General features: G+C 34.2%; 1 protein-coding gene across 1 annotated transcript in view; it reads left to right on the top strand.

Moving 5' to 3' along the window:
- The window catches only part of DGKB (diacylglycerol kinase beta), a 281,445-nt gene extending 254,654 nt beyond the window's left edge, over positions 1-26,791 (top strand). The window contains 3 exon segments of the mRNA XM_032237244.1: positions 16,124-16,244; positions 18,767-18,827; positions 26,684-26,791. Coding sequence (XP_032093135.1) covers positions 16,124-16,244; positions 18,767-18,827; positions 26,684-26,791 — 290 coding nt within the window.
- Positions 26,792-27,025: the final 234 nt, after the last annotated feature.

The following is a 27,025-nucleotide window of genomic DNA, read 5'->3' as shown; positions in this document are numbered from 1 at the left end:
CATTTTGCCTGTGTACCTATAAATCCTTGCACTGTAATTAAAAATTAGGTTGTGGTAACATCTATAAGATTAAAACATAGATAACATAGTACATATGTTGATTTCTTTAATCCCCAGCAGAGCAGTGCGGATACAAGAAAATCCATTTGAAACTGCAATATCCATTGATGAATGCAATATATGGCCTTACTTTCAAGTTAATGATTTTCTGTTTTTCAGTCAACTTTATACAATTCACTTGTTTGTTATGTCAGTTCTGCTGCCATAATATTATGCTATTAATCCATTTAATGGTAAATTTGGAAATGGTAACAAATAGCATTGCTATGAAAGATGGAGAAAAGGCATTAATTGGGAAAAAATCCAAAATTTATGGAAGTCCAAAAAAGTATTTTAAAACAATCAGTTTTTTAAAAAAACAAAATAAATAAAAATAATGCTAATGGGATAGCCTTTCATCATCCAAACTAGTCCAATAAGCATCAGTTGGGTGATTTAGCTGGAAATAGAAAATGTGGGGAGGAGCTTTGTTTAAGCTCTAGTAGCTTAAAATATCCTAAAAGAGAATACAGTTGGTTGTACCTTATGATAGGAATATCTGTTTTAAAGGTAGATAACATCCATCTTATATTTATTTTTAACATCAAGCTGAAACAGGAAATTTACAGTAGTTGTTACTTATTGTAAAAATGTCAAGTTTCTTGCCACTTTCATAGGGAGGAATCAAATGTTTTGAACAAAAAGAAGCTACATCACCCCCTTTTAGAAAGGAGTGGTTATGTTTCTCTCTAGCTGTGTATGTGTCTACAACAGAGGTGGGTTCCTACCGGTTCAGCCCAGTTTGGTCGACTGTATGCTGGTCTCGGTTGCAGAACCGGCAGCGACCCAGGCTGGCCATGCCCCCAAACCAGTTCTTTGGTCGCCGCCGTAGCCATCATTTTTTTTTAGTTCTGCACATTCACAGAACAATTTCCATTGAACTGTGCATGTGCACCAAACAACATTACTTTCTCTATATTACTATCAGTTCTTTTGCCTTGGAATTATCACTTGATATTGACACAATTTTGCATGGTCATAATGTTATTTCAAAAAGGCAATAATGGTAGTGGTGATTTGTGTCATTCCTAGTGCATAGAAAAAGTGATAGGATATGCCATGCAGCACAACTTAGCTTATTGTCTACTATGGAAGATGAGATCTTTTACATATAGTATGCATCACAAGATTCCAACTTCCCAACCAAATGATTATCCCACAGATAGAACACCAATGCATGTAGTTGATAGTATTTAACTTTTACCATTCCAAATTTAAGTTTATGAGACTCTCCTGCAATCAAGGAATATGTTCCTTGATTATATATCTGAAAAGAAAGATATATTTGTGCTCACAATAGAAATTTTCCTATTTTTTCTGTACAGAAATTATCTTTAGTAATTCCTTTCACTCTATGAAATTAGAGGTAGGTAGGTGTTGTGGCCCAGCAGGAGCCGTTGGACCTGCAAACAGACTCCGCTAGCAAGGAACCCTATGAGTCGGCTCTGGAAGATGTGGAGGACCCTGGACAGGGTTCAGCAGGGACCAGAGAGGCTGGTTGGCCACCAGGAGGCGCATGAGGCACAGAGCAGTGGTGAAAGCCAAAGGGAGGGTGTCCCTGACATCAGGCCCTGGAGCTGTGGTGAAGACATCAGGCAGTTGAGCATTGAGGAGGGGCAGAAGGAATTGGTCCCACACTCCTATCATATACAAGATGTAAATATTGATTTAAAAAGCCCGTAGGATTCCTTAAATGTCATTTGTCTTTGTACAAATGCTGTGAGAAATATAGTGCATAGTTTAACAAGAAGCACAATTCAGATATGACTTCTATTGATCCAGCATTTTTAGTTCCAGTATTTTTCCCCAAGATAAAGGCCTGTTTATAGCACACTGAAATATATAATGTTACTAACAACCATTTGAAGTAAATGCCAAAATTGTTAGAAGTAATATGAGAACAAGATCTATTTCTGTTAGTAGGACGATCCCCTATTTGTTCATATTGTTTTGTGCCTGATGCAAAGCTATTTGATATTGCCCTGACAAACAGGAAGATATCAGGTTTAAATTTCTTAAATATCCAACCTAAAAGCAACGAATGGTCTGAGTACATTAAAATTCCATTTTCCATTTACAAGTGTTTGCTTCAGATGGCCCCCACTGATCTTAAATATATTTCTGTATCTGTAACTGAATAGAGGTTTTTCTGTACATCATGTTCTAATGATACTCTGGCCTTTCTCCAACAAGGCACTGAATAAAGCTATTTTTAAAATACAGAAAATGGGAACAGCTGCAGCAATCAGATTTGATAAAAACAAGAGAACTTCCCTCCTCCTCCTCCTCTTCTTCCTCCTCCCCTCCCCCAATTTCATCTAAGTTCAAAATTATTTCGTAGAATGGGTTTTGTTCTTTTGCAGGAAAGGACTTACAAAACTAATGCAGGGATATCCTTATAAAACAAATAATATTAAAAATGCAGTTCAAAATGATACAGACATTTTACGTGCAAGCTTTAAAGAAATTGCATTTCCAGTTTTTAGAATAGCTATTAAAGGAAAGACATTTTTCCCAAAAGTTTTCCTATAATAATCTCCTAGAAGTAGAAAATAAGACCCTTTGTTTCCCAATGTTAACATTTCTGGAGCTGGTTTTATTTTTACTGTTATTTGCATTGGAGAGAAAAATGGTTTGAAATCAAAGTACTTTCTCATATATTTTCTTCAGCATTAATCAGGAACTGTTATATTTTAAGGGCAGAAGGAAGTCACTTAACTCACTAATGATAGCACTTGTTCTAAAGATTTTTTCTGTATGCCTTAAAATTTCTCTCAAAATCACATGAAATTAATAAGGTGTATTTCAGTTAATATAAATAAAGAGATGCTTAGATTCCACCTGTGACCTCTTTAACAGTGTTCTTGAGATTCCTTCCAGCTGCTAGGGGTGCATGTTTGAAAAACAGAAGTGGAGTTTTAAATGTTCATGTCTTAGGGACTTAAAAGAAACCCCACAGATTAATTTCCTATAATTCTTGCATTACATGTGATATAAGAAGAGCCCCAACAACTAAGAAAAAGTCCTGCGGTGTTCTGTTTTCCAAGGAAGTCATCTAGTTGCCTCTGAGAAGACCATGAGCAAAGAAAGAGGTGGCTTTCTCTCACTGCTATTCTGCAGCAGCTAATCTTTCAGGATATCCTTACTTTTACATGGGAAATTCCCACCCAGAGAAATACCAATTATGAGTCATTCATTTTTTGAAAGACTTTTTCATTGATTGCAGCATTCTGTGATAACATATTTGATCAATAATTTAAGAGTTGTGTGTAGACATTAATTGATCATATCACATATTTTATTTGAAATACCTTGAAGGATTCACAATTGTTGCCCAATTCTTAGCTGCTTAACCTTTCTTTGTTATTGTTGCCAGCTGCACAGAAGGTATCCATTAAGTACTCAGTAAAAAAAAATCATCTCTGTATTGTTAGTAAACTAAATAAATTTCCTACAAAGGGGTGCTTGCACCTACAAATATCTAGAAGCAGATTTGGAAAGATAAATCTCAATTGGGGTTGCAGTTTAAAATAAAAGACATAATTCCACAAGAAACCACAATCTCACTTGAATTCAGGAGTTCACAAGATTTTTCTTTTGTGTATCCTTTAATGTATGTTAAAACTGCCCTTTGGAAAGATATTTGAAGCAAACATTTAACTTAAATTTATACCAGATAAATATAAGAGTCAGTTCTTGAATATTTGCTAGGTATACATTTCCAAATCCTTCCAGATCTTCCTAAAATCAGTGGGTGTGGGTGTGTGTGTGCGTGCGTGCATGTATATGTATGTATGTATGTATGTATGTATGTATATATAATGAGTTTACCCTCAAACTGTTGAGCTACTAACCAGCCCCAAAGGCTGTGAATCTCACAAAAGATTAAACACATAATAATAATAATAATAATAATAATAATAATAATAATAATCCGGTCCCAAGCCCGGATGAGAAAGGAGGAGGATTGGGGTCAGGTTGGCATCTGGTCCCGTAAAAAAAACCGCTGCCAACCCATACAATATGGTGAAAAAAACAAATAAGAATTCCATACCGCATCGGTCGTCGCGCGGGTTAACAAGGGCCGCGGCGGATGTTGGGGTCCCTGGACATCCGTCGACAAATGGGCTACAAGTGGACCAACCAACAAAACGACAAAAATATAGTGCAGATGAAAACCATGCCATAATGGCCTGTTACTACAACTCAGAGCCAGAAAAAAGAGGCTATTTAAAGCGAATGTATGAATTATGGAAACAACAATATCCAGATTCAAATGTTAGTGAACAACGACTAGCAGATCAAAGGCGATTTATTATACGGAATAAAGTGTTTAGTGAAGTTGAACATGAGGAAATTCAGGCAAATTGCAAAACCCAAAAAACAATATCACAAGCGGAAATAACTGATATTCAAGACACAACTAAAGACATTATAGTAGAACTCCCAGAAAAAGCTCTCGGGGAGGAAATAACATCACCACCACTAGAACCAGTTATCACTGAACCAACTGATGAACTAACTCAAAAAGAATTGAAGGATAAGATCATGGAGCATTTTCTGCTTAATGAAGAAAGGCAACGTTTACCATCACTAAAAACTGTGCCTAAGAAAATTTTGGCCCCTATCATGAAAATGGTTAATGCAGTGTTTTCAACAATTGAACCGGGATCCATCTTGGAAACAAACCAGTTAATGTACAGCGCAGCTGTAATAGTCACTAATGAACTAGGCATTAAAATTAAAGTACCTAGTCACACAACAGAAAAAGCATCAAAGCCAAAATGGAAAATCCGTTTAGAACAAAAAATCAAAAATTAAGGGCAGATGCTACTAACTTAAAGAACATGCATGAGCAACAGCTTAAAAACAACAAAACCATAGATCGGCTAATCAGAAGATATAGATTGGATACAAGAAACATCAATGAAGCTGTAGAGATTGTAAAACAGCAGATAACAGCAACAGCTAGAAAAATTGAAAGATATGAGGCACGAATCATCCAATATAAACAAAATCAGCAATTTCGATCAGACCAACGGCATTTTTATCAAAGTCTTTATGTGAATGGTGACACCAAAAGTGAAAAACCAGAGAAGCAGGCCACAGTTGAATTCTGGAAAGAATTGTGGGAAAATGCAAAGGACTACAACAAGGAAGCAAAGTGGATACATGACTTTGAGAAAAGCATTAGCAACAAACAAATGCAAGTATTAGAAATAACAACTGAGATGGTCAAAAATCGAGTTAAAAAGGTAAAGAATTGGACATCACCTGGAAAGGACCAATTACATGGTTTCTGGCTCAAATATCTGACCAGTTTACATGCAATATTGGCCAGGCAACTGAATGAAATTTTACAAAAGGGCCAAATTGATGAATGGTTGACAACTGGAAAAACATACTTGATTCAGAAAGATGCAACTAAAGGAACAACACCTGAAAACTACAGACCAATAACATGCTTGCCAACAACCTTCAAATTACTCACAGGCATTATTGCAGATAACATGATGGACTATTTGGAAACAAACAACATCTTGCCAGTAGAGCAAAAAGGCAACAAAAGAAGGAGCAGGGGCACAAAAGATCAGCTTCCAATTGATAAAATGATATTAGAAAATTGTAAGAACAGAAAAACGAACTTGAATATGGTCTGGATTGATTACAAAAAGGCATTTGACTCACTGCCACATAGTTGGATCATAAAATGCTTAGAAACAACTGGCATTAGCAAAAATGTTACATCCTTTACTGAAAAGGCGATGAAACAATGGAGAACTGAGTTGGCAGTAGGGAATGAGATCTACGGAATGGTTAATATCAAGCGAGGAATTTTCCACTTTCCATTCACTTTCACCTCTTCTCTTCATCATCGCAATGACCCCACTATCAGTAATCTTAAAAAAAATGAAATTAGGCTACCAAACAGCCAAAGAAGCTGAAAAAATTTCGCATTTACTATATATGGATGATTTGAAACTCTATGGAAAGTCAGAAATAGAAATCCAATCATTGACAAACACAGTCCGAGTATTCAGCACCGATATTTCAATGCAGTTTGGCATGGAAAAATGCGCCACTGTATCCATAAAAAGGGGCAAAATCACTGCATGTGAGGGAATTGAAATGCCCACTGACCAATTAATTAAATGCAAAGAAAATGAAGCCTACAAATACTTAGGCATTCTGCAGTTGGATAACATCAAGCATGGAGAAGTAAAAACTATTGTCAGGCGAGAGTACACCAACAGAGTTAGGAAAGTCCCCCTTTGGGGGAAAAGGGCGGCATACAAATGAAATAAACATTCATTCAAAATTTTGAAATCTAAATTGAATGGTGGAAATACAATCAAGGCCATAAATACCTGGGCAATACCAGTTATAAGATACACAGCTGGTATAGTTAACTGGACACAAGCTGATTTGGACCTTTTGGACCGAAAAACCAGGAAATTAATGACAATGCACTACAGTTTACATCCATGTGGTGATACTGATAGACTATATCTGCCCCGAAAATCAGGTGGCAGAGGATTATTACAAGTAAAGCAAACAGTTGAAGAAGAAAAACATGCACTGGCTGATTATTTAAAAGAAAGTCAAGAACATCTATTAATCGAAGTAAAGAACAAAAATCTACTGAAGGCCCAACAGACGAAACAAGAATGCAGAAAAGATGTGATAAAATCAAGAATGGAGAGTTGGCAGAACAAAGCACTGCATGGCCAATTTCTGGAAAAAATAAAAGATAAAGTGGACAGTGAACAAACTTGGTTATGGTTAACAACAGGTACATTAAAGAAAGAAACAGAGTCACTAATCCTGGCTGCGCAAGAACAAGCTATCCGCACAAATGCCATTAAAGCCAAAATTGAAAAATCCTCTGATGATGCCAAATGCAGACTTTGCAAAGAAGCTGATGAAACTGTTGATCACATACTCAGCTGCTGTAAAAAAATCGCGCAGACTGATTATAAATTATGGCACAATTCAGTAGCACAAATGATCCATTGGAATTTGTGCAAAAATTATAATATTAAAACAGCAACAAACTGGTGGGAACATCAGCCTGAAAAAGTCACCGAAAATCAGATGGTCAAGATCTTGTGGGATTTCCGTATACAAACCGACAAAATACTGGCGCATAATACACCAGACATCACACTGGTTGAGAAAAATAAGGTCACAATCATAGACATCGCAATACCAGGTGATAGCAGGGTCGCTGAGAAGGAACATGAAAAAACTGCAAGATACCAGGACTTAAAAATCGAAATTCAACGACTATGGCACAAACCAGCAGTGATAATTCCAGTGGTAATTGGCACACTGGGTGCTATTCCAAAAGCACTGGAATTACATTTAAAACAGTTAAAAATTGATAAAATCACCATCAGTCAAATGCAAAAAACCGTACTGCTTGGATCTGCACGCATATTACGAAAATACGTTACGACGTCCTAGGCCCCTGGGTGGGGCCTGACTAGTAACCAATGCCAAATCTGGCGAAACAACTGGCCGCTGTGATACAATTGTATAATAATAATAATAATCAGGCATTATTGCAGATAACATGATGGATTATTTGGAAACAAACAACATCTTGCCAGTAGAACAAAAAGGCAACAAAAGAAGGAGCAGGGGCACAAAAGATCAGCTCCTAATTGATAAAATGATATTAGAAAATTGTAAGAACAGAAAAACGAACTTGAATATGGTCTGGATTGATTACAAAAAGGCATTTGACTCACTGCCACATAGTTGGATCATAAAATGCTTAGAAACAACTGGCATTAGCAAAAATATTACATCCTTTACTGAAAAGGCGATGAAACAATGGAGAATTGAGTTGGCAGTAGGGAATGAGATCTATGGAATGGTTAATATCAAGCGAGGAATTTTCCAGGGTGATTCACTTTCACCTCTTCTCTTCATCATCGCAATGATCCCACTATCAGTAATCTTTAAAAAAAATGAAATTAGGCTATCAAACAGCCAAAGAAGCTGAAAAAAATTCGCATATACTATATATGGATGATTTGAAACTCTATGGAAAGTCAGAAATGGAAATCCAATCACTGACAAACACAATCCGAGGAATCAGCACCGATATTTCAATGCAGTTTGGCATGGAAAAATGCGCCACTGTATCCATAAAAAGGGGCAAAATCACTACAAGGATTTGAAGGAATTGGAATGCCCAATGGCAATGAAAATGAAGCCTACAAATACTTAGGCATTCTGCAGTTGGATAACATCAAACATGGAGAAGTAAAAGCTATTGTCAGGAGAGAGTACACCAACAGAGTTAGGAAAATTTTGAAATCTAAATTGAATGGTGGAAATACAATCAAGGCCATAAATACCTGGGCAATACCAGTTATAAGATACACAGCTGGTATAGTTAACTGGACACAAGCTGATTTGGACCTTTTGGACCGAAAAACCAGGAAACTAATGACAATGCACTACAGGTTACATCCATGTGGTGACACTGATAGACTATACCTGCCCCAAAAATCAGGTGGCAGAGGATTATTACAAGTAAAGCAAACAGTTGAAGAAGAAAAACATGCACTGGCTGATTATTTAAAAGAAGGGCAAGAACATCTATTAATCGAAGTAAAGAACAAAAATCTATTGAAGGTCCAACGGACGAAACAAGAATACAGAAAAGATGTGATAAAATCAAGAATGGAGAGTTGGCAGAACAAAGCATTGCATGGCCAATTTCTGGAAAAAATAAAAGATAAAGTGGACAGTGAAAAAACTTGGTTATGATTAACAACAGGTACATTAAGGAAAGAAACAGAGTCACTAATCCTGGCTGCGCAAGAACAAGCTATCTGCACAAATGCCATTAAGGCCAAAATCGAAAAATCTTCTGATGATGCCAAATGCTGACTTTGCAAAGAAGTGATAAAACTGTTGCTCACATACTCAGTTGCTGTAAAAAAATCGCACAGACTGATTATAAATTGCTGCACAAATGATCCACTGGAATTTGTGCAAAAATTATAATATTAAAACAACAAACTGCTGGGAATATAAGCCTGAAAAAGTGCCCCAAAATCAGATGGTCAAGATCTTATGGGATTTTCGTATTCAAACAGACAAAATACTGGTGCATAATATACCAGACATCACACTGGTTGAGAAAAATAATATTACAATTATAGACATCGCAATACCAGGTGATAGCAGGGTCGACGAGAAGGGACATGAAAAAAATCACGAAATACCAGGATTTAAAATTTGAAATTCAACGATTATGGCACAAACCAACAGTGGTAATTGACACACTGGGTGCTATTCCAAAAGCACTGAAATTACATTTAAAACAGTTAAAAATTGATAAAATCACCATCAGTCAAATGCAAAAAACCGCACTGCTTGGATCTGCACGCATATTACGAAAATACGTTATGACGTCCTAGGCCCCTGGGTGGGGCCCGACTAGTAACCAATGCCAAATACAGCGAAACAACTGGCAGCTGTGATACAGTTGTGTTGTTGTGATAATAATAATCAACAACAATAATAATATACTTGGTTGATACTAGGGTGCTGGAAGCAACCCATATCAACCATTAGCACCAGTAAATGGTATTTGTGACACATTTTTAAATGTTCAGTTGACTGAGTTTCATGTTTAACGAATAAAAGATATAACCACAACAACAAAACAACAACAATATGCCTGTATCCAGAAAGTCATGGGAACATAAAGTGGCAAAAGATACCAAAAATGAAGAGGTTAAGATCTTGTGGGACTTTCGAATACAGATGGATTGTCATTTGGAACACAATACGTCAGATATCATGGTTGTGGTGGGCCAAAACGTACAATTTATTGACATTGCAGTACCAGGAGATGCCAGTGTCAGAAAAAAACTGGAGAAAAATCACAAAATACCGCAAACTGGCCATCGAAACTACCGTATTTTCACCCATATAACCCGCGGGTTATATGCGGTTTTTACATGCACAGCGCCCCCCTGCGGGTTATATGCGTGGGCGGGGTATACAGAAAATATTTTACACGATCGGAGGCTTACACGATCGGAGGCTTGCTTCTTTCTCCGTTTCTTCCCCCACCCCGATCTCAGCTGTTTCCTTCTCCTTCGTTCCTTTCCTCTTCCCCAGCGTGCGCAGGCTTCTTTCTCCGTTTCTTCCCCCACCCCGATCTCAGCTGTTTCCTTCTCCTTCGTTCCTTTCCTCTTCCCCAGCGTGCGCAGGCTTCTTTCTTTCTCCGTTTCTTCCCCCCCCATCTCAGCTGTTTCCCTTCTCTTTTACTCGCCGCGGGTTATATGCGTGGGCGGGTTATATGCGTGGGCGGGGTATACGGGAAACATTTTACACGATCCAGAAAACCCGCGGGTTATGTGCGTGTGCGGGTTATCTGCGTGGGCGGGTTATATGGGTGAAAATACGGTACTCAATTATGGATGAAACATGTACCAGTGATACCCATTATTATCGGGGCACTTGGTACAATGTCCAAGAATTATATAAGATACATGTTCAGTTGACTGAGTTTCATGTTTAAAGAATAAAGTATAATAATAATAAACAACTTTAAATATTCAGTTGCCTGAGTTTCATGTTTAATGAATAAAAGAAATAATAACCGACTAAGCATATATTAGATACCAATTGACAATGCAATATTAGTCGACCATTTATTTTTATACACAAGCATGGTATGTGTATATTTATTACTGATAGTGATAGTTCACATTAGACCATACAAGACCCTGACATTAAGCATGTCTTTGGCACCAAAGCAGCTAAAACAGTTCCTGTTTCTGTATATTGTACAGTTCTGTCTTCCTGCAGATTGCAAAACTGTGTTACTGAAGTCGTAGTGGTAGTGATCTAAAATAAATAAATAAAACATTCCAAACAGACATAAGTGATTAGGACATATTGCAGATCACCCATCCCAATGTATTTCCAAGGATTCTCTAAAGCCACATCTCAAATTCCTATTCTATATTTTGTAGCTGGAACGCAAATTTTCCCCAGCATAATGATTACTAAGTTTTAATTACATTTAGGAGTCATGTATCCTCATCACTCCAAAGACAAACTGCCAAGATGGAGAGATTTATTATCAACCAATGATATTTTTTATGTAAATGTACTTGACTAAGTGCAATAACCCTAAATTCTAATAGAGACTTTCAATCTCTTGCCAGGTTTGCAGTACTTATATATGGCTAAGATGAATTGAGTATTTACAAAACAGCTCCATTATAGAGAAACAATTCTCCATGTGTAAATCATTATTTCTAATCATAGTACTACTAGGTTCCTTTTCACCTCTGCCCTTGTTTATTTTCTTTGATTTATATTCGTAGAAAAAAATGTTTAAAGGTAGTATTCTATTTAAGGGTGTATTGGTCCAATAATATTTTTCATCATAGACTTCTAAAAAGCACTTGGGTTTCTTAAATATTTTATCATCATCTTGAGCATACAATAAGAATGGGGCATTACAAAGACAAACAAAGGGTTATGTAGATTTCATGTTGTCCTTTTAATTGCTCAAACAGGCCAAACAGGAGAAATGAAAGAAAAATCCTCCTGGTGACTTTATTCTTCTATCCGCCCAGCTGTAGATACATTTTAGGAATAAGGGCAAAGGGTCAGGTGCCCCTTTACATACTATTTGCAAGGGGCTGACATCAGCAATCACTGTGGAGCAGCTTTGTTTATCCATAACACTAATCTGAAGAGATGTGTGAAGTACTTTGGCTTGTGGAAGAGGGCAGAGTAGCATGGTGCTATGCAAACATTCCCACATGTTCCCTGATAGGTCATTCACACAGAAAACAAGGGAAAGTTTCATGTAATGGACAAGCTTCAATGTAGAGCCAACAGACTGTCAAGAATCTGAGGACATAGAAAATCATAATGAAGGATGGGTATAAAAGTGTCTGGACTGAATCATTGTTATCACACTTTACCAATGACATTATTTATACAATAAATTAGAGGGAGGGAAGGAAGGAAGGAAGGAAGGAAGGAAGGAAGGAAGGAAGGAAGGAAGGAAAGAAATGGGTCTTACATTGGGTAAAATTGGGCAGGGCAATTCTAAGAAAATGGTCCTTTAGATCTAGATTAATATTTTATATGCAAGGTTGTGCCAGCTATTTATTTATGCTATTTATTTCCACATCTTTTTTATGAAACCCATTTATCAGAAGCAGAGAATGGACTAAAAAGTGGTCAAAGATGTCAACAATAAATCTAATAAAATTGGAACATAGCTTTAGATTGCTAAAGAAAAGGCTAGTCTGTTGGTTGAAATTTAGATATTAAATGTTAGGGATGTAATCCTAGTCTTGGGTTGGCTATATGTGTGTTTGTGTGTGTGTGTGTGTGTGTGTGTGTGTGAGAGAGAGAGAGAATGTATGTATGTATGTATGTATGTATGTATGTATTTATTTATTTATTTATTTATTTATTTATTTATTTATTTATTTATTTATTTATTTATTTGGTGTCACAACCCCTGGTATGCCCAAATATGGGAGGAAGCCTACTGCTTCCTTTCTGTCTATCGGCACGCACACATACACACACACACATTGAAATAATGTATATGTCACTTTAAATGCTCAAGTGAGATGTGATTGGATGCTGTTGCTTTAATCAGCCATAAGAGGGAGTAGGAACTACTACTGTTCATTTCTGGTTGTTCCTGTATGTTCTCCATGCTTGTTATTGGAGTTGAATACTGTATATTGGATGGTGGCTACTCTGCATGTTAGTTACCTGTCTACATGATGAATCATGAGTTGAGCATCTGTAAACCAACATGTTGTATCATAGACTGTGTATATAATTCAAGACTACTTATCGCTTGTTTTGGAGAATGTTTATCCTACTTTATTTTTGTTAAAACAAGTAAAGTTATCCTTGTTTTAACTTCGGCGGTTGTGATTGATAGTGTGACTATTCAGCAGCATATTCCTTGCTACCTTCTGCTACTCAACTCTAGTCTCCAAAAGGATATATACTTAACATTAAACCAACCACTAAAATTAAGAGCTGTAAGGGATGGGATATTTTTATAAAGCACATTTCAGTGAAGCCAGTTACATTAGGAAAGTAGCCTGTGGAGAGTCACAAAGTAGGAGCACACAAGCCTAATTTTTATTAGTGGTCTAGTTACAAATTTCTCTACTGTAATGTTTTTTAAAGAGATCTTTGATAAGGGCAACATCATATCATTGTAATTCATTAGGAGAAGTAGTAGTCAGCATATTCAATGATGTACTGTATGGGATGAATGTTTATTCAATGAAGCTAAACAATTATTTCTTAAATGAAAGCATCTCTGATTCTTCCCTCTGCAAATGAGAACCTCTATAACAGATGCTAAAGCAATAGCTGTTGTAGTAATTTATTCAGAAAAATAAAAATGTGGCCCATATTTTCCAGCCCAACTAAACAAGAAGACTATGATAGAATGGTGAGTTCCCACCCTACAGTAAATGATTGATTGTTACTGAGAATTCAACTGCTTATCATGATTATCAGTACTTTTTGATAAAGTATAATGTTTTTGTTTTATATGTGTTATGTCATGGTATTTGAGTATTTATCACCTATCTGCAACTGAAACAGCAGTAAGGAAATAATAAATAAAACTATATAATAATTCCACAGAATTACATAACCTTCAGAGATAGTATGGAATAGGTAGCATTAATTACCAATGTACTCTCTAAAGACCCACTGGAAAAGAATGGCCTTGAAACATTTCATGAATGGGAGGATTCATTCAAGGAGGATGCCATCCTATCCTCAAAGAGAGTGTGTGTTCTATACCTTGAATTAACTGAAAGAGTAAGACTGTGGAGTACTTTATGCTCTCTTGAGTTTGGTTGTTTGCTTGCAAATTTTCATTACCCAACTAGATAATATTGGTGGTAGGAATCAGACGCATATTCTCAGGAAAAATACAAAGAACGTAAAGAATCTATTTAGAGAATATGTACCACAGGAAATAAGTACCTGAGTCAGAAAGATCTTTATAGATAAGGACCAGAACTTTGAACTGAATTACATAATAACTGTAATTTTGAATTTACCTATAGCCTACTGTGATGCAGCAGCCATAGAATGTGTTTTGCTCTGATAAACTGGGAACAATCCATCAGCAAGTAGGCAACTGCACTCAGATTAATTATAGTTTTAAAAGCAGCCCCTAGTAGGATAACACAGTTATCCATCCATTCCTTGATGAGATTAGAAGGATGCCAACGCATTCAATGCATTCTGTTTCAAAAACAGCATCATTTGGGGCACCACAAAAGGTGAGAAAAGATTTACAGCAGGACTAGCAAGTGCAGGAGGATCTCTGATATATCTGATTCTGACACAACTTTAGGAGGAGTTCTACTTCCCACAAGGACTAGTATATTAGATCCAGATGACTTCTTCCTGCAGTCACTTGCAGAGATTTAATCTGTGAAATGAAGATTTTCATTTATTTAAAAAAGTGTATTGGAATTTCCACTTTTCATATCAGCTTTTTCTATACTAAATCATAAAGATGATTATAGATGAGTAACAAGTATTTGATTATTTTTTATATAGTTTGCAGAATATTTTCTAAGAAAATCTATGAAACATGAATTTTAAGCAAAAAACTAGTTATGAAAATGAAATAAAATGTTTTTGTTCCTTATCCATCTGTTCTTGGCAACATGTTTAAGCAAAGTAGAGTAACAAAAAGTGTGTGAATGTGTGTGTAGTTTTAAGTTACTAGTTTTTAAGATTTGGTTATCATATATCAGAGTTTATGCATCAATACAATCACATAGCCTGAATTCATGTCATTCTAATATGTGGTTGATTAGTCTTAATTTAATAAAACATGCCAAAACAGTTTTTTCAGAAATAGTTTTCAATCTAAGGCTCCAATCTTATATGACGTTACATAAGAGTAAGTCTTGCTTAATTCAGTGTAATTTATTTCTGAGTAATTAAAAATAAAATTTTAAAATTTTATATTAAAGATATCTTTCTAAAGAAACTGAAATCCATGGGATGTAATCCTTAATAAAGATACTTGTATGTGCAATTTACCTATAAATTCATTGAGACTTACTTTTAAATAAACATGAATAGGATTTAGGTATAATGGCATGTTCCAATTTCTTGGGTAGGGACTTCTTATACAGGATGCCTTGTTAATCCAAGTATACTAGGTCTTTTCAATGAATGGATGAACAGAAAGTGATATATCACCATTACCTAATATAATGTACTTAACTTAGAACACAAGGCCTATTACATTCCCATTACATTTACACTGATAATTATTTAAAACCCATCTATTAACCATATCTGTAATGGCTTGGTTCTGATTTGAAATTTTGATTAATAAACTGAAGAAACCATAGTTCAGTGTTAAGATAGTTGGCAGTTACACAGAGAACATGCTCATTCTCAGCTTTTCATAAAAATGTTTTTTCTTCCAATTCAGGTGACTTTTTAAATCTTAATGCTTTGACTTTTTTTTGTAGTCTGAACATATGTTTAGTGATCTCTGATTATATTTGTGGAAAGGTAGCAATGCAAATATTGTAGTATTTTTTTAATGATGACCCAAAAATATATTGTTGAAATCAGTTTTACCTTTATTTTACTTGTCACCAAGGCTATTCTCTCAAATGACATGCTAGAACATTCCAAAGTTATCCTCATTCTACTATATTCCTCAAAGATGCTGTTTCTCAGAAATGGTAATATTTTGGCAAGAACTATTTATTAGTTTTCTAGTTCATTTGTGTGTGTGTGTGTACACACACACACACACACACACACACACACACACACACACACATATATATATATATATATATATATATATATATATATATAGAGAGAGAGAGAGAGAGAGAGAGAGAGAGAAGAGTGGGAGAATAAAAAAAGGATGCTATTTGCATTAATTTCATGCTTCCTCCACAGTTTTCAGTAGATCTGTGCATTTTGTTTTCAGACCTAAGTGATCAATTGGTAGAAGTGGTTGGCCTGGAAGGAGCCATGGAAATGGGACAAATATATACTGGACTGAAAAGTGCAGGAAAACGCCTTTCTCAGTGTTCTTCTGTTGTCATTAGGTAAGAACCAATTTTCCTCATGAAAAAAAAAATCCTTGCCTTTATCAATCAAAAACCAGAACAGGGGTAATCTGCCATTATCAATGAGAACTCAAAATAATACTTAATAACTTGGATGTTTTAAATGAAGTTTTAAGGAAATCATGGAAGATACTCTCAATGGTTAATTCAGATGATAAACTAAATAGAAGCAACCATGGAATTATCACAAAACACTTCAGGTTGGACAAAACTGGGATAGTTTTTTGATCAGATACAAACTGTCTTGCTCATGTTCTTTTGTCAAATCAGTTGTCTGGCACTCTATTCACAAAATATTACAATAAATATGACACAAAATATGACAACATCATTGAATTTTTGAGATGTAACTGCTCTGTGTTAGTAAGATCAGCATGTATTAGTTATCTTCACATGATAGGTTGGTTTTGAAAGGTCAGTATGTTGTATTCAACCTGTTAATTGAATAATTCAATTAGAACTAAGGATAAGTAAGAAACAAGGCAGAAAAAGTTAACCACAAGATAGATGGAAATGTATAAAAAAGAAAAAAGAGGGATTAAACAGTTCCAGTGATTAAAACAAAAACAAAAACAAATGGAGGACATTAGAAAAAGCAGTATGGCTGCACAAAAAGGTTATTGAAAATAGAAAAATAAAATAGTTGCCAAGTCACCAACGAAAAATGATACAAGTATTTATAGCCTGTTTAAGTAATAGTAGGGATCAGAATGGTATAGAGGTGGGTTGTTCCCAGTTTGGGCCGGATTGGGTGAACCAGTAGTAGTGGTGGTGGGATGCTCTGCCCACCCGCCCAGATTCTGCACATGTGCAGAAGCATCATGCATGTGCAGGAGCATGCCCATACCAGTAGTAAAAATATTGACAACTCACCACTGGTATTAAATTAGCAGAAAGGCAAAGAAAAATAAACAATACAACTTCCAATATGTTTAAAATAAAAATAAGAGAAAATAATGTACAGAAGCTGATCTAAAGATGGCAAAAAATAATTGATTATAAGAAAAAGCAAAATCACTTTAAAACTCCACTGTTGTATCTCAGAATAAATTTTCTGATTTAGTAGCTTCTTTACTACTAAGTAGATTGTTGGGATTCTATGAAATGATATGCCTAGATTTCAATAAAGTCTCACCATTTAAGATTTGTTAGTTAAATATGGTACATATTGCAAGTCTAAAAATCCATAGCAGGAATCCTGCTGGAAAATGGCGTCAAGATGGGTACCAGAAGAGTCACTGCTTAGGTTTGTACACTCCCAGATTTTTCTCAATAAATCCAATAAAAATTAGATTAAATGAATGAATGGATTTGATTTGCATAGACAAGTCTGTTAATTAAGATAGTTAATGGTAATACTAAAAATTCAAAAATATTTCAGTAAATAGGCTGAAATTAATATAATCAAATACAAAGTGGTCCATTTAATAATATACATTTAATGCATACAAATACAATGTGAGCTAGTTACTTAATTTAATACATGTGGAAAGGATCTTGTTAATCACAAACTGGATATAAATAAATAACATAAAGTCTGCTAAAAAATAAGTGTAGGATGAATTAAGAAAACAACTGTTTCCAAATCCCAAGAAATAATAATTCCATTATATTCTGCTTTAGTCAGATCTCATCATGTATATTGTATCTCATTCTACACATCTCTACAAATATGTCACTATATTTCAAGCAGTTCAGAAAAGGACAAGGAGAGTGATCATAAGACTGAAAATTATAGGGAGAGATTAGGGAAATTTTAGCCTGAAAAAGAAAGAGGATTGAAAGGTGATATGGACTGTTCACGTACCTGAAAAGATGAATTGAAGACAGTCATTGAACATGGGTTCTATCATTGTAGACTGCATTACTTTGTAAAAGTTATTTTAGAAAGAAATTTAAGTTATAGGAAGAAAAGTTTTAGGAGAATTTTAGGAGTGGTAGTATAATGGTAAGAGCAATTTAATAGTGGAATAATTTGCATGGGAAGTAGTATTTTTATTAGTAGCATTCTAACAGGAATTCCAATATAATTTTAGGGATGCTTTAATTTGGATTCCTGCATTGAACAGTGGGTTGAATTTAGTGTCTTAAAAATTTCTTTCCCACTCTATGATTCTTTAATTCTGTGAATGATTTCACAAATATGTTGGCTCAGACATCTCCTGGAAACATGCCTGTTGGAGACCTGTTGAAACAAATTGCTAATTTACCATATGGCAAAGTTAACTAGGAGTAACTAAGAGCCAAGATTGTTAAATCAATCATGCTTGTATTTGATTTTTTTAAAAAAAAAATAATGAATTATGGATTTATTGTGGAATTGGGAAATACATACATACATATATATACATATATATGCTATATATGTTAAAAAGAGGTGTATATGCCTTATTTTCAACTATGATTGTGACATTGCACTGTACTATTTTCCATGTCATACTTGGCATTTAAAACATGTCCTGGATTTATTTTCTCTGCATTCCTATTTTTTCTTGCATTAGGACTAGCAAATCTCTGCCTATGCAGATTGATGGGGAGCCATGGATGCAAACACCTTGTACAGTAAGTTTGTCTTACTCAGTATATTCAATAAAGTGATCAATGTAATGCTTACTCTAGGATCCTGAAATATTGCACATTTCAGTAAGAATGATTTATGCAGCACAATACACAATTACATTCATTAACTTCTTTTGTATGATTCAGTACATACAAGTTTTCAGTTGCACTTTGATAAAAGAATGCTCAATAAATATTTCTGGCCATTCAACTTTTCTAACTGATTTTCTAACTGACTATGTCAGGCTTTGATTAAATAATCAAGGACATGTAATCATGTTGCAGAGACGATGGGATAGATCTCTATTCTAATGAAGTCAGATTAAATCATTATAGCCAATTCACATATTACACCCAAGTTTGTCACCAAGCGTTCACACAAAATGGAACTGAATGCAATCACAGATGGTTGCATTTTTGTGTTGATAATTTCAAATTGATGTTCCACCTTTATTTTAAAAAGAACACTCAAGAAAGAACAAGATGGTTAAAATAACAAAATGTCAAACAGGTTTTTTTTAATGATAATAATTGGAAATACCTTAAAGAAAAAGGACACTAAATAGTACAAGCAAGTTACAAGCAAATCAGATAAGCAAGTTAAGAATTTAGCATCAAAACATCAACAACCAGGCAAAGGAAAACTCTCCTAATGAAATATGAGTTCTGAACAGGAAGATCCACAGTCTTAGCGTGATCACTGAAAAGTCTTTTTTGTATAATAATAGCCAATCGCATCTCTGACTATGAAATATGAAGAAGAACCTTAAATAAATGAAAGAGCAACTTTTACAGGATCAAGCAAACAATTAAATACATGTGTTTGGAAAGCACGGTTTTTTAAAAGATCATACTGTAGGTTTTACATGTACTTCCTATGCCATCTTTCAACTAATTAATATACAAGCCAGTGTAAAAGAATTCCCTAAGAAAGCATGAATTATAATTAAATAAAATTTTAAGTAGAATATCAATAAATCCTATCAAAAAAAAAGATAAAAGCAGCAGTAGATAATTCAGTCTAATTGTGAGAACACCAGCAGCCTCAAAACAGCCAGCACCTAGGCTTCTGGTGTCCTGTCCCCTTAAGAGCTCCCTCTAGCCAATCCAGCAATTGAAGGCTATAAAAGCTGAACAGAGAAGCAGTTGTGGATGGAGTTGATATTTTTTTGTTTTCATTTGGAAAACTGAAAGTCCCTGAATGAGCCTAAGGCAAACAGAACAGTTACTGTTCTCCATAAGTAGGGATCACAAAGAGAAGTAGTGGAGGCATAGGAATTGAAAACAGGGATAAATAGTGAGTACTAGCCTTTGAGCACTATTTGTTGCCCAGAAGCCAGATGGAATTGTGTTAGCTGTCTAGGATTTGGAGTCCACAACTGTAGTTGTCAAACCTGTGGGAAAAAGTGGCCATTTATCCAAGTTCTGTAAAAGCTACAAGAAAAAAAAAGGAAATGACTATAGTATTGTAAGCATTTCGGGACAGAATTATGATTCACAACAAATGTTAATGGGATCACTATGAGTGATTTAGTAAAATACTGGAAGTAGACATATGTCCTGATTTAGTAAAAAAAAAAAAAAGCAGTATAAGTATAGAAAGAGCCTCTTACTAGTCTTCGGGTAGAGTGACATGTTTAATAGGTAAAGTGGTAGTACTAAACTCAAACTTGCAACATAATGTAGTCTTATCTTTTTCGTGATCTTTTTCCTGACAATTATCTCTTCTTTTTTAATTTTTTCTTAACTTTTCTTATTATTGATTTCTTTTTATCTTTTTTTTTTTTACCTTTTCTTAACTTTCTTTAATCTTTATCTTTTTCCTTATTGTTTTCATATTTTCCTTATTTCCTTATCTTTTTCTTATCTTTCCCTTAACTTTTCTTATCTTTTTCTTATCTTAGCCTTATTTTCCTTATCTTTCCTTCTTATCTTTTTATCTTTTCTTATCTTTTTATTATTTTCATTATCTTTCATTGTTTTTCTTTATCTTTTTTATCTTTTCTTACCTTTTCCTTACCTTTTCTTATTTTTTCTTATATTTTTAACTTCCTTTTTTCTCATCTTTGCCTTATTTTCCTTATTTTAATATTAATATTTTATTCTTATCTTTTTTCTTATCTTTCCTATGTCTGATCTTATCTTTTTTCTTATTATTTTCTTATCTTTTTCCCTTTTTCTTTTCTTTATCCTTTTCCTTATCTTGTCCTGTGTTTTTTTCTTTTTATTGACCTTTTTTCTTTTTAATATTATCCTTTTTATCTATATGATATGGTGCTACTGAAGAAATGTTCCTCTGGCCAATTGCTGCATGTTACATTCCATTGAACAGAACAGAGTTTTATAAGCTAACTGGATCAAAATAATACTTTTGGACTTGATTTGATCAGTTTTGTAGGTTGGTAACATGCACTCACAAAGGGTATTTAAATATTTTTGGATGACTGAATGATTGCTGAGTGTAGTAAAAATGCATCAAAATATAAGGTAACAAGTTCTAGAGAACAGCATTAAAGGGTAATCAAACAGGCTCACCAAACAGGAATTTACTGATCGGGTTTAGTAAGAGTTTATTGGGAAATCTCTTCTAGATTTTCACTGCAAGTTCTTTTGTAAGATAACCAAAGAGCCAAAAAGAAAAAAAGAAACAAACTGGAGATAAATGGATAGGAATTTGCAATCATGGCTTGTAGTACTACTGCCTCCAAATAATTGGTCGTATGTTTGTAGATGAAAAAAAATCAGAGGATTAAAGCAATATACACACTTCTTATAAGAGATACTTAAGATTTATCGAATCAAAGGAGAAGCAACTTTACATAAGGAAAGTAATCTGACAAAAGAACAAGTTTAATAGATAACAGTGATAACTAGAAGCAAGAGACACATAATCTATTCTACACTACTAACTGAGAAACAATTTCACACCCTATTGAAGAAGACTGTAACTTCAGACAGAAAAATGAACACTGTGAAACAGGAAAGATAATGAGTTGGTGACTTGGGATGACATGAAACCATAACAAATGTACTGTGCTGCGGGAGCAAAGAATAAGTATTGACTTCCAAGACTTATAAAATTTATTGATAATTATTTCTTTCTGTTAGGGGTACAAATTAAATTGCAAAGAACAGTTACATCATTCTACAATATAATTTGAATATCTAGGAAGGAAGCTCAAGAAGCTGTTATTGTCATTTATGTTGACTTTCATGAAGAGTGGAAGGAAAAGGAAGAGTGGCTTTTCTGGTAGATAATGTCAGTGGGAAAGAGCTGAGTCTTTGGCATAAGCAGGAATACTCGAACAACACTTATATGAAATTTCTCTAGTTAAACCCATTTATTTGAAAGAGCTTGCATTTTAATTGAAAGCATAATAGTTTGATGCATCAGGTTCAATGCACCCAGCAGGACTTTATGTAGAGAGCTATGTCCTATTTCTTTCTGCTCCATGTAGTAGGACTATGCTGTCTTCCAGGAAGAAAAGACTCTCATTGGAATGTTTATCCAGCTGTGCTCAAACAATTCCTATCTAAACTCACAAATTTTATTTAGCAGTGAATAACTCATTTGCATACATGTGAGGTTTGTTACTCAATGATTTAGTTGGGTGTTATTTTGGAGTTCTCTTCACTAAACAGCATACACTTTTTTGTCAACCTATGCACAATTTTTGTTTTATTTTACAAGTTTCATTTTTTATTTTTGGTTCTTTTCTTTTTGCATAATTGACAATGCAATTTACTGCATGTGTGCTTTCTGCACCTTAGACAACTATATTGAGATGTAATCACCTATCTTTCCAGTTCAGATTGTTAAAGAAAAGAATTAGTTGTGACTAATTGCCAATTAATTTGTAGTAGTTAAAGGTGGGGGAGGGGCCAGAATAATTGCACTTACTAATTAAAATTTAAAATATTCCAAAGTGTCATCTTTAGGTGTCTGGAATACATAATTTCCATTTTGGTTTGGTGCTGGGTCCTGTAACAACCCTGATCTTGACAGCTTTATTAATTTAAAGGCTCAGCAATACCTATTAGTATAAAACATGAAAAAATGTCATTAATCATTTATTTTAATTTTGCAGCTCTGTCATTTTCTCAGTATGTTTAAAAATTATGATGACACCACCATGTTTTCCAATTTACCTGTGTGAAGGGGAAATGGATCACACTATTTAGGGGTGATACTAGACTATATTATTAAAGCTTAATTAATGCCAAACTAATTAGATTTAATTTCAGTTGGTGCAATGATATTGCTAAGAAATTGTTTAAATTTTTTCAATGATATTCTGTGGTAGATCACTGGCAAGGAGAATCTTTCCTATAAAAAATAGGATGTAAACAATCACAGGAATGGTAGTATAATTTAAAAATTTACAAGTCCTCCTAAACTTGCTTTATACTTAATAGGTCTGAGTTGCAGGTGTGCATCTGAAATTAGTCTTCTCAAATCACTAAAGCCACCCCTTGTTTTTCTAGAGTTGCCTGCGTGGACAACAGAAAGAAAGTTCCAGAAGAGCTCTGAAAACTGAGAAAGACAGTGTTGTGTTTAATCATTTGAAAAGAGTTGGCTTTTATGGACTCCTATGCATTATCAATCCCCAGTCATTGTTCCTCTGTACTTTTAAGCTCCTGAGTCTTTACAATCCTCAAAAATCACCTTCAAAAAGTGAACCCTTTCTCTAGCAGGGTCATGTCCTTGATAGAATTTTATATAGGCCTCCAAGCTCATCTTTTTTTTTTTTTGTAATTATGTTTGTTTGCTTGGTTGGTTGTTAGGCTTTTTTAAAGTCTTTCCTTTCAATTTGTCCTCCATAGGAACCAAAGCAATAGTGTTTCCAAAGGCAGCAATAACTGACTTTTTAGGATAGGTCAAAAAAAAAAAAAGAGTTGGCCTTTAGTGAACTAGTTTGTTTAGTACTCAAATGAAAGGAAACAGGCTATTCTCTCCATTAATGATAGCCTTAGTGTCTCAGCTTTACTGTTTCCTATCATTGTCATAGCATTGCTCAATTCAGTTGTCATTCTGTAAAAAAAAAAAACCACCATCTGATGTCTAGTTTCATTGATAATATTAAGCCATAGTTTGTTCAATAAACTAAAACTGCTCTATTGATAATGTTTTATAAATGCCACCAAAATACAAGAAGCCGAATCCAAAGAAGTGCGTACCCCCTTATATTATTAAAGAACTTCAAATATTTCTTCAACATTTCTTCCCTGCAATTTTTAACAGAACTTTTAAAATACATTTCTGATAGGGCATGAAGATTAACAGAGTTAAAATGAACCAATAGAAGTTTTTGTTCTTCAAAATCTCCCAAGCTTTCAAAAGCACCCAAAAATAGGGAAAAAATGTTTAACACCACCACTCTGGGTAGTTTATAAGTCATAAAAATGTGCTTTTGTGTCATGGACTATATGCAACCACAAATTGTAGTCTGTAATCTCTTGATCAATAATTTGAAGAACTAAGAAAATTCCAAGCATCTGAGAAAAGAAATTTCGGAGGTCATTGGATATAAGCTAGGTTTTGCATTACATTTGCAAACTGATAGAATGCTGTTTTGGATGTGGTGAATTATGAATTTCTCAACATAGAATTCATTCTACAATATAAGAGATCATTTACAGATATGCCATTTTATATCTAATATTGTCCTCTAGATTAGGCAGTTAATGCATGAGCTCCCCCATGCTTTAAAATATATACAGATAGATGGAGTTTTAGGACATGATCAGCATCTAAATATACCTAATCAAAAATAATGGTACATGTTCACATAAACATTAGTTCTCATATTAAGGTCTTTCTCATATACATGAAGTTTGTCTTGCCGAACTATTAAACATAATCCTTTCAATTTTTTTACTGTATTAGGGAAAAGAAATGAGTGTTTTTTCTTCCAAATAATTCTCACACAATTTTGCTGCAGAAATGTATAAAGAATAGCTTTCCATGTAGATCCTTTTCACAACTTTATGTGCTACTCCGCCTGAAAAGTTTATATACCGTGTATCATAATATAAACTGGAATAGTTCATTTTGAAAATTTACACACACATACACACACACGCAAAAAAAAGAATTTTTGGTCAAAATGGGTACATAAATGCAATTTTAGGAGAAATACATAGGAAAACCCACACCATTCATGAACATTTCTTTAAAAACTACAATTAAATTAAAACAAGTTAAAGCTTAGGAAAAATAAAAAAGTTGATCAATTATTAAACATAAAAATCCATCTATGTTTTATATAAGTTACTTTGGGAAATAATAAAGTGTGTGTATGTGTGTATCTTTGATAACAAATTTTCATCCAAGAAATAGTCTTTCCTCTGTTTTAATGAGCCTCTCCTCTTAGTGTACATTTTTGTTTCATTGCTATTAGTGAATGACAAGTGAAGGATATTCATTTTAGCTTGAAAATGTCAGGTATGCACTTTAAGAGATATATTTTGCCAGTTTTAATGAGTCGGTGTTTCTTTTTCAAAGAAATACTTATCTGTGATGGGGGTGCTGTGTAGATGACAACTGATATTTAATAAGTGATAGCTCTTGTATTAGCAGTAGTTCACTAAAGAAAATGTCTCAAATAGCTTTTGAAAAACTGTAAGCTGCACTGGCCCAAAGGCAAGATGTGACCTTTTTATTACATAATGAGAATCATTTATTATCTCACAATGTATCTTAAAGTCACAGACAAAATGCCACTTTGATAATTGCTTTCAATTAGCTTTGAGCATAGCATACATTCATAAAATGTCTTCCCTAATTTAGACTTGAATTAGAGAAAATTGGAGACATAATCTACATGAGGGTTGTCTCATTTAAGGTGATTTCTGGTTTTATATCAAAGAAATCAAAACAGGTAGTTATGAAGTAATCTTTCATAGGGTTTTAAACAGGCTTTTCATATTTGATTTGATTTTACTACCAATTAATTAACAAATTAGAATGCTACTTAATCATTTTTGACCTTTTTAACATGCTAGACTTCGATTTCAAGTCCTAGTGGTTATTTTCAAATTAAGCATGGAAGTTCATATTAAGCACAATGAACCCAGAAGTATAAATAAGAAATTGTGATATAATTGAATGCCAATTTTTTATATAATGGATACAACATTCATTATTATCTTAATCCAGCAAGAACAAAGCAGAGTAGAACCAGTTTCTACCTCTTTTTTGTCAAACAAAGGATACAACAGACCACTTTTGGGAGAAATATCCTAATCAGGGGAAAGTTAAATGTGGAACATGGTCTAATTGCTGTATTGAGATTTATATCCAACAAGTCTTCTCTGAGTATGTGCAAGCACATACTTCCTCTATGCCATTTACAATTCATTGGATCCAATGTATATTGAATTCTGTTTTATCCTATAGTTGGGAACAGTTGCCTATATAATTAGAATGTTATATTATAAAGATTCCATAAAGTTGGGAAAATGACTATTATATGCAGGGAATATCATAGCTTATTTTTCCCCAATATGCTTTTTACCTACCAAATTCTGTGTCTGCTATTTTATGCAAAATGTATATTTTATCTGAACTTGTTATTACTGTGTTTTACATGTGTTTACATATTTCATGATAGTGTGACTTTAAAATATTCTAAAACAAATGTAAGTAGACACTAGGAGGTTCAGGTAGTGACTTTAACGCTATTGATATGATTATGTCAATCTTTCATTTGAATAATGGTCTAATCAATTATCAGCTTTTAAAAATTGTATTCACTTGTCTTATGTTCTGTTGGAACATCTTTAAAAGTTAGGAAAGGAAAGCGTACAATTATCTTGTGACAGGTGATATAATTATAACTTGTTTTCTTTTTCACCAGATAAAAATTATCCACAAGAATCAAGCTCCAGTTCTGATGGGGCCTACTCCGAAAACTGGCTTCTTCTCTTCCTTCATTAAAAGAACAAGGAACTACAGCAAAGAGTAGTTCAAACCTTACAGAATCAAATGAGCAGGGATGTAGACTGGAAATCTTTCAAGGGTTTTTAAAATATTCTCTACTGCATAATCAAAGAAGCAAGAATAACAGTTGCTGTGACAGAGCTAATGTAAAATGATGCTATTAGAATAATTTGTTGCCACAGTTTTGTAGGCATTTTGCATGAAGAAAGCTAATGTTTACATAAACTGATAAAACATATTTTTGTTGCATGCATTACAC

Source organism: Thamnophis elegans, chromosome Z (genome assembly GCF_009769535.1).
Source record: "Thamnophis elegans isolate rThaEle1 chromosome Z, rThaEle1.pri, whole genome shotgun sequence".
In the NCBI taxonomy this organism is placed as follows: domain Eukaryota; kingdom Metazoa; phylum Chordata; class Lepidosauria; order Squamata; family Colubridae; genus Thamnophis; species Thamnophis elegans.
This window is presented reverse-complemented; position numbering and strand designations above follow the sequence as displayed.